Source organism: Maniola jurtina, chromosome 2 (assembly GCF_905333055.1).
Source record: "Maniola jurtina chromosome 2, ilManJurt1.1, whole genome shotgun sequence".
NCBI lineage: Eukaryota > Metazoa > Arthropoda > Insecta > Lepidoptera > Nymphalidae > Maniola > Maniola jurtina.
Genome location: NC_060030.1, coordinates 14,169,810 through 14,179,835, shown reverse-complemented (window position 1 = coordinate 14,179,835; position 10,026 = coordinate 14,169,810). Strand labels below are relative to the sequence as shown.

Below are 10,026 nucleotides of genomic sequence, written 5' to 3'. Positions count from 1 at the left end.
CAAAGCCAACATGATCCAATCTCTCATAGGCGCTGATCGTTCTTATAGATAGGGATAGGATGGATTTAGGTTACGATACCTACTACACACATATTATTATTTCTAAATATGGCATCAAAAATATTTCAAATAAACTATAAATAAGCTGAGGCCCCACATAAATTACTATCGATAGGTTTAATTCTACAAAATATTTCATCTATCTGGAATTCTAATCTGATTTAAGCAGGCCTTTGAAACCGCTTTTTTGAGGAATTGAGGCGGCAAACATAATAGAACTTGATAAAGTGGAGTTCAAAGCGCTCCCGAGCACGCTGTATACAAATGTAGTCTGATTTTCATTTGAATATTATACTAATAAGCATCGATCATTAATTGAGAGAGAGCCTTAACAAAACTTATTTTGTTTTATAAAAGCCGAAAGTTTATCTGCGTATTGTCCTCAACACGGGGAGGAACGATCAGCGACTATGGTGGCTTTGGGAGATAACAGGTAACGAAAGTGTGAAAATCTTACGTCGAAGTTCGAAGTGTATTTTTTTTATATTTTCTTCGGAAATCATATCATGCATTGCCAGACACAATGGCAAAATAGGTAAATTGTTAAACTTTAAGGGCTTGTCACATTTCTTGCCTTGCCGGCTCTCTCTCTATAAAGTGTGTCCAGCCACCTAGTGAACCAGTTAAGTAACTCTGGCAAAATGTACCAGTCACGCCCGAATTTTAAAATCGCGAGTCACTGGAAGCGGTTCTATTAACTAGCTACCTAGTAGCCTACTAGAGTCACCTTGCTCGCCAAATGCTCGTATGAGACTTATAAAACCAATAAATAAATCCCTTCTACAGAATAAAGTCGTCATATATAAATACGACAAACTGTACTCGAAACCCAATGCCATGCCATCGCAGTCCCATGGAATAATTATCATAATTATATGTGGGTTGCGTTGGTTATGTGGGCGTCTTGAAGGTAAAACAACAATCAAAGTGAAATCAAACATCATTATCATTTGAACATTTTATTATATTATAAAGTAATTTCACGCGCTCTCACACAATAAGTAATACTTATTACAATAAGATAACTCGAATAATATACACGATGTCCAAAATGTTAAATATCCAGTCGAAAATGGCACTTAACAATTTCAGAATAAAGTTTACAATTAATAGTAACTCTCAAGATAACAAAAAACTGAATAATAAGTATAATTTGGTTACACATATAAAATATTTTTATAAGGCCGGGCGCAATGGCCTAACACATCACAATCATTTAGAGATAACATGCACTCAAAACTCGCGATGCGTGAACAAAATGTCTAATAATTTCCTTAAAAAGACATTATTAAGATAAATGACGAGGGATACGAGATTAATAATATAAAAAATTAAACTTCTTTAATATAAGCAGAAAAAAATAAGTTTGTATCTAAAATTATAATGCATATTTCAAATACGCTGGACAAAGTTGGTGTCTATTTGCGGCCGGCCTTATACTGTTTTACAATAGGGGTGCCTCATTCACTCATTACGAAACAATATATTTATAACAATTATTATTATTTAATAATAAAATCAAACAATTATTAATTTCACCTAACATAATATTGATTAAATAAATAATTGTTTTTTATTTCAAGTAAAACTCAATTAGATTAACACTTTATTAGAGAGTCAATATACCTACAATCATAATTATGTAAATTCGATATAAAGAGGCACTTCGTTATAATTTTTTTTTTCAAAATATTGATATGAAAAAATATTTCGTTAACTAAGCAAAGTGTCCACTAACAATAAAATTTGCAGAATTTTGCTCACAGCAAGTAAATTCTTCTAATTTTAGTACTCTGAAAAGCGCTGTAAATAAACTTTTTGCAAGTTTCAGTATTTACTCGTAAGTGCTCATATTGTTAGTGACTTGCCAGAGTTGACTTCCGCTAGTTTTATTGCTAGTGGACACTTCATTCTATTAACGTTAGTCATTAATATTAGGTAAGTAGTAACACAAGGTCGTCAATTTAAAACAATACCTATACATATAGTGTTTAAATACGTATTTTTCATTAAAAAGTAAAATATAAGGTAAATGTTAGTAACAGTTTATGTAATTTTTGTAGATTTGTTAATAAATTAAAAGTTCAAAGCGTGGCGAGCTGTATTTCATTTTTTTTTCTGTATTGATTGTTCCCGTAGATTTCAGGTTCACTTTTATTTGGAAAATAAAGGATGACAATGCACTGTTATATTTTAAAAACTTGCCACCCCTAGAAGTTATAACGAAATAATTCAACCGTCTACACAAAATAAGGCTAAGGGCACACTCGATGTGCACTTCTAACAAAACATTTTCGCAGCTAAAGTTGCCACTAGTCAAGGAGAACAATTTATTGTTGCAATCATAGATTAAGATTTTTTCTTTACATCGCTTTAACCTAAAATATCTGATGACAACATATGAACCTCGTATAATGAACATGAAATTTGCATAAACAGTTCACTTAAAGAAGAGGTGTTTATTTTAAAAACATAGAAAAATGCCTACATTAAGTTTAATGACTATATTTTGTAAACAAAAAAAAACAAAAATGGAGTTTTAATAAAAAAAAACAACGATAAATAGGCATTAGGCACTTGAAAGTCAAATCACTTAAAAAGTAAAAGGCCCATTAAATGTAATTTTTACTACACACTATAAGGCAACATGGCTTGGTCATTTTTGGCAAGTATCATATTATATTAAGTAGGTATTATTTTATCTGTCACATTCAGCTGATGTACTTAGTAAGGCTAACTTGAAGTATAATATACTAAAAACATATTCTCTGCTTTTTATGAACTAAAAGTTAAAGCTTTTTGCGATTTAACAGAGCAGCACAGAGGAACAAATTCTTCACAATATAATTGAATAAATATTGTACTATTACCACGCATAACAAATACGCAAGTTCATCGCATCTACGCAATTTTTCAACGAATTACACAATCTCTGAGTTAATGCCTTCATTGCCCCCATTTTGAGAAATACCACAAAACATAAAGGTAACAAAAAATCCAGTCAAAATAACTCGCTGTAACAGCCACACTCACCCATAAACAAGCTTAGCGTATTCAGCTCAGTCAGCATTTGGCTGACTTAGGCTGAGCTCTCTGTCACATGCCTCTACAAATGAGATCTATTGCTCCGACTTCGCTCCAACATAAAGGCATACATTTTTAATTTTATAAAAAAAAAATTCATACGTCCTTTAAATTACTTTAAGTAAAATCTGAGCAAAGTCAGAGATCTATAGCTCTATATATCAGAAATAGATATAAGTCTGCCGTAATTTATTTTTTAATTTTTAGTCGTCGTCAACTTTAAGTAAAGTTTGAGCAAAGTCAGAGAGTCAGCACTCTACAGATCTCAGCCATAGAAACATGCGATGTCAAGCTTAGCCTAAGGTAGCCAAAAACTGCCTGTGCTGAATACGCTGAGCTCATTTGCGCGCATTGGATCTTTCTCTATGTGGTAATATTCTAAAGGCCCTAACACGATGGACCAATGTACTTAAGCCAACGAATATTAGGCCACTCAGTATTATATGTTAGTCGCTCACACGTGACATGATTAATGGCTCTCGAGTCACGATGGCCTGGGTATTGGATCAATTCGCTGGCCCAACGTGTGATATAGCTATTACAGTAACTTAGTAAAATAATATGTACTACTAATTTGTTCGTTCGTTATTGTTTATTAGTATAGTCATTTCCACAGTAGTCGGGCACAGATAGTCGGGCATTTCCACAGATAAAATAAAACTCTTAAACAATAGATTCGATCGCTATAAACTTAAGCCAGGTTAACATAACGAAGTAATGTTTACAAACAAATAAAAATAAAATTAGTTACTTAGTGAACATGGCTCTATTAGTTAGTAAAATTTTAATTACAAAAATCGATGTTTGTAAGTCGATGTGTCATACAATATTGTTTCACTGTGTTAGAATCACTGCTCTATTAATTTTGACCGTTACGTCTTGCAATATTTATGAAGCCTTTTATATTAATGTTGTCTGTGACATTTTGCAATGTTTATTGAATCAACAAGATGTTAATAATAACTGTTATAATCTAATAGTTAATTACTACAAGTTTTAATAATTATTATTATCCATAAGATCTAGTTACCTTGATTTGATTGGTAGATCGTGAACGTGACACGAAACTATGTATATTATAACAAGCCTCGTCAAAACGGGGAACATAGAAATCATTACATCGTTATGCAAACCCACAATTACGTTATAATCGTCGTCTATTCTCGCACCGGTTGGTCAGCACGCACAGGACTTGCCTGTACTCGTATCTCGATTGTTCTCGCCGTTGGCTATCTTGTGATCAAGTCCGAACTTCTCGCCATCTTTATCGTTGCTTTGTAGTAATTTGTCGTTTAGAAGAATCTGGAATAAAAAAGATCATATGTATCACACAATTCTTAGATGACAACTCATACTCCAAATATCGTGCTTAAGATACAAGTCAGGGTTTTGGGAAAATTTCATATTTCATCTGTTCAAACAAAAATGAATGAGAAGGTAATTATTTATTTTCCAGCAATTAATTGATTTTCATTACGTAACACAAATTTTCTCATGATTAAACAAACATATTATTTGTAACACGTCATTGAAAATTCTAAAAAAATTGTTGCATTTTTTGTGTAACAAATCAATCGAGGTTAGGTTAGATAAACTACAATAGTCTAATAGATTGGAGAATTAATGTTTTCCATACTAGTAGGGAAATTGGTTTCTTCTAATGATAGGTATTTCTCATTAAAATAAGTGACGAGTTATCCCAGAAATATTCAAAATCAAAGTTCAAGCGATAGCTCATTCATTAAATATTTATAATTGATTGTTCACGTGAGTATTCAATACCGGTTTCAGTAGAATACCTGGAGCGTTCAAACGAGTTATAATATTCAAATTCAAGGGCCTAATTGCCTCTATCTATATTCTAAAATAAATAATGTTAATTTATCAATTTAATTTAAGCAATCATTTGATAATCATATAGTTTATATTTTACATAAAAGGTTAACACATTATGCTGTCTTATTTTAATATAAGCAAGGTTCCATTTAATATGAATAATTGGCCCTGAGCAGCTAATATACAGTGAGATTTATTTTCATTATTTATAGAAATGCCATGACAATGCGGATACTGTAGGCTTTCCTTAAATTATTTCTTTAAAGATGAAGTCGTCATTAACAACTGCAATAAATAACAAAAAACTATTACAATATGTTAACTTTTAAAAACTACAACAGCACAATTACTATCACAAATACGTGCATGAAAAAGCACACTTGCGCAGAGTGCTCCTCAAAACTTAAGAAGGAAAAATCTTCTCAGAAGACAGCCAAACCAGCTAAAATTCAAAATTTTACCTTCTTTTATATAACGCTGGGTTTTCAAAAAAGTTGTACAACCTAATAACAGTTTTAATGCAATCTTAATTTTTTCGTTCAATGTAGACCTCGCTTTATAACAGCCTTAATGTTAGGGTTGTCTCAAAACAAAACAAAAATAAAATCTTTATAGAAATAATGCCCTCCTAATGGAAGTTCGGCCACGCTGACCAATCTTTCTTATGTCCAAGTCCGATGGGAGTTGGCACGGCAATTCGACACGACCAGAGAGAGATTAGGCACAGAATTGACGGCTTTGCGTTGTAATGTAACACCGCCAACTTCCCTATTCCGAGCTACTACTGAGAATTTCTTGACAGAAAAACACCTGTTTGGCCCGATCCGGGATTAGAACCTGGGACTTTATGATCCACACAGTCAATAGACTAACGAGGTTCTCTCTTAGGATGTATGATAATACCTAACGTGCGTTCTTCCATAGGTGTACCAGGGGCCCTACTACCATCGCTTAAAGTAATAATGTTTCAATATTGTTTTGACAGTTTCATACAAGTTTTATATGAAAATGCCAAAACAATATTAAAACATTACTACTTTAAGCGATGGTAGTAAGGACCCAGGTACCTACATATTATTATAAGTTACTAGATGATGCCCGCGACTTCGTCCGCGTGGATTTAAGTTTTTTGGAATCCCGTGGGAACTCTTTGATTTTCCGGGATAAAAAGTAGTCTATGTGCTAATCCTGGATATTATCTATCTCCATTCCAAATTTCAGCCAAATCCGTCCAGTAGTTTTTGCGTGAAGGAGTAACAAACATATACACACACACACACACACACACACACACACACACACACACACACACACACACACACACACACACACACACACACACACACACACACATACAAACTTTCGGCTTTATAATATTAAGTGTGATTTTTTGTTTGATCAAAAGCAGTCCAAATAAATACTTAAACTAATGACCGCTTTATTTTAGCTATGAGCTCTTTTTCAAAGTATAATGACATAGATCTACTGTTTTATTCTTGATAAAAAACTTTATCATTTTCTTACAGAATATATCTGTAGCCATACAATGGAACGCTTTAACCAAATAACATTTTGATGAGGCTTGTTATAATATCATTGACGTTAATAAAACCGTTTTTTACTACAGAAAGGAGCATTGTGCCCTTCATAAAAAGTAATCGACCGGGCGCTAAGCGTTCCGCATAACGAAATGCTTACATAGATAGGATAGCGATAGACCATAATCCATGTTTAATAGGTCAAACTATGGCAACTCGTTTACTAATCTTTTAATAATAATTATTCAACTTTTAAATATTTAATATATTATCACACTAATACTATAAAGGCGAAAGTTTGTATGTACATATAATTGTCACTCTTTCACGCAATAACTCCGGACGGATTTGGCTGTTTGAAATAGAGATAGCTCATATCCTGATTTAGCACATAGGCTACTTTTTCCCATAAAAATTAAAGAGCTCCAGCGGGATTTTAAAAACATAACGCTTAAAGTCGCGGGTAGCATTTATCTATCTATACATACATATAATAAAATTGTAGAAAAGTGGTGTCTGTACAATGGAAATATATAAAAAAAAAGTACCAGGGGTTGTTATTATATCGATGCCGAACCCGAAATTGTAATTAATTTTTTTTTTGTCTGTTTGTCTGTTTGTCTGTGTGTTTGTGCACGCTAATCTCAGAAACGGCTTATTCGATTTAGATACAGTTTTCACTAATATATTGTAGTAAGCTTCACTTAGGATTTAGTGTTTATTTCATGTCAATCGGTTCATAAATAAAAAAGTTATGTCAATTTAAAGAATCACGGCGCCTCGCGCCTGAGCGTCCGTGGCTATATAAAGCGCGAAAAGTCACTATTCCACGCGAACGAAGTCGCGGGCACAGCTAGTAGTTATCTATATTTTTATCTTATTCTTCTACAGTAGATTCCATTTGCATACCAATGCACATAGGTAATATCTCTTGAATTATGTAATTTATGTATTAAAGAGATAAGAAAATCTAAAAAATTAGACTGGAATGTGTAATAAAAGTCTAGATTTAAATATTTATCACGATAATCCTAGAATAACAGCATAATATGCTGACGTACCTACACACTCATATTGGGCGTGGGAACGGCAAGATATTAAATATACTTATATATAAACATGTTTACCTAATACCTAATATATTTTTATAAGATCATAAGAAATTTGCGTAAATATGCGTATTTATTTTATATGTTATAGTATGTACCTATTAGATATGTATTTAGTTGTATAGTTGTATTGCGACTCCCCATCTTACAGTTCTATAAGTTGCCTGGGTATGTAACTTGTAAGTGTGGGTTGCCTGAAAGAAATCACTATAGTGACAAGTGTAGTGACACTCCCGACAAGTGAAGTTTACAGTAATAACTAGAAAAGAGCTGATAACTTTCAAACGGCTGAACCGATTTTTTTTGGATTATAGCTAAGAACACTCTCGATCAAGCCACCTTTCAAACAAAAAAAACTAAATTAAAATCGGTTGATTAGTTTAGGAGCTACGATGCCACAGACAGATACACAGATACACACGTCAAACTTATAACACCCCTCTTTTTGGGTCTGGGGTTAATAAATAAGGTCACCCTTTGTTTTTAAGTCTATCCTGGTTTTTATTTTTTGTCATAGTGTCACGAAATTATTTTTTCTTACCTTATTAACTAAAGATCGTGCTGCCTCCTCAATGTTGATGTTTTCCTTTGCAGATGTCTCAAACCAACCCGCGAAGCCTTTCTCCCGGCAGTATTCGTCCATTTTTGTGGGGGAATTCACTATTCCCTCTTTTTGCTGGTCACACTGGGGGGTGAAACGAAAGATTAATCATAATTGTCGAAAACTACTTACCTACATACTTAGTTAATTAATCTGTGTTAATTAGCAAGAATTGATTAATTAATTAGTGTTTTACAGTGTACATTAAAAAAGTATCACCTCGGTGAACGCAGCCCCTGGCAATTTGTTTACCAATTAAACCCTATTTTAGATCCTGAAATCGCCTAAGAAATGAACCGAGCAAATCAACATTATCTGCCGTGACCTGTAAGAGTAGCCTTGCTGGGAGATATCTACCTACTAGCAAGTAAAAATAGCCTAATTCATCATTATCAACCGAGAGACGTTCACTGCTGGACATAGGTTTTGCGCCTGAATCTGACTCGTTTGATAATGTCTGCCCCCCTATTGGCAAGTCTAATTCTTTGTCACCTAGTTCGCCTACGAATTAATATGGCTAATAGGTTTTTTTTCAACATTATTTGCCAGTAGTATGCACAGTATGAGCGACCCGTCATCGAACAGCTGCACCTTGGTGTCCAGGTCATTCTTCCACTTGACCACCGCGTCGAATGTGGCCACCCGCGACACGTAAAATACACGTTTTCGTGGGAATTGGTATCCCATTACCCAAATATTTTTTTTTTAAATCTCACCTTATTCGCCAGTAGTATGCACGGTATGGGCGACCCGTCGGGCAGCTGCACCTTGGTGTCCAGGTCGTTCTTCCACTTGACCACCGCGTCGAATGTGGCCACTCGCGACACGTCGAACACTATGAAAGCACCCACGGCCTCCTTGTAGTACACACGGGTCATGTTGCCGAAACGCTCTTGACCTAGAAAACAATCAATGCATCAACAAACCCATACTAGTATTAATATTAGAGTAACCAAGCAAGGACATGAGCAGTTCTTTTTTCCCTCGCCAGAAATCTCAGGGTTCTTCTAGTTCTTCTACTTTCTTTCTCACTTACTTACCTAAGAAACGTTAATATGGTATCATTAATAACAAGGACATACACAACAGCAAATAAATAACCATCAACGACATAAATATCCAGGAAAAGACATATTCCATGTCGTCCATTTTTAACGCAATGCCAATCATGTAAGCAAGCTATCAATCAAAATAAAGCCTGCGCATAAAAGTGAAAACAAAAAGTTTTTAAGTACCGTGTACCTACACCTACCTACTCAACCAGTAGCCAAGGTCCAAAACTTCCTACATACTCCATAAGTTAATACGATTGAAGGCAAAAGGATTGTTTAAATATTACAATCAGAGCAAAGATCGAAAGAAACTTGTAGGAACAATTTTTTTTTCAAATCAAAAATACCCAGACAGTCCAGAGGATAAGTAAGTTAAAGTGTCAATGGGCAGGTCATTACTCATGTCTGTCGTTTGCCACAGAACTAATAGCCGTTGAGGCAGACGCGATCTGGAGTGATGACCGGGTGGTGGTAAGCATAGCGTGGGATAACCTCCAACCCGCTGGAGCTTGGTGACGAAAAGTGGGTGGATGGCGGAGAACCGTGTATGGCAAAAGGTCAATGTCCAGCAGTAGACATAGGTACAGACTGATGGATGAATGGATGGTTGATTTGAGCTGAAGAGCAGAAAAGAGAAACTATTCTTTAACTATATGCTTGCGCTTGACTGCCATCAGAGTAATTAGTGAGGAGGATGCAGCCTAAGATGGAGCGCGCCTACCTAGAAGGTTATTATATTAGTACCA

The 10,026-nt window shown here is 34.5% G+C and overlaps 1 protein-coding gene across 7 annotated transcripts in view; it reads right to left on the bottom strand.

Annotated features, from left to right (window-relative positions):
• Nucleotides 1-1,007: 1,007 nt before the first annotated feature.
• The window catches only part of LOC123871488 (ras-related protein Rab-32), a 38,157-nt gene continuing 29,138 nt past the window's right edge, over nucleotides 1,008-10,026 (bottom strand). For all 7 annotated transcript variants that reach the window (XM_045915347.1, XM_045915348.1, XM_045915364.1 and 4 more), the window contains exons 3-5: nucleotides 8,945-9,126; nucleotides 8,169-8,312; nucleotides 1,008-4,446 (exon numbers count right to left, since the gene is read on the bottom strand). In XM_045915347.1, the coding sequence (XP_045771303.1) occupies nucleotides 4,321-4,446; nucleotides 8,169-8,312; nucleotides 8,945-9,126 (452 nt within the window). In that variant the 3' untranslated portion in view covers nucleotides 1,008-4,320. The remainder of the gene's footprint in view (nucleotides 4,447-8,168; nucleotides 8,313-8,944; nucleotides 9,127-10,026) is intronic.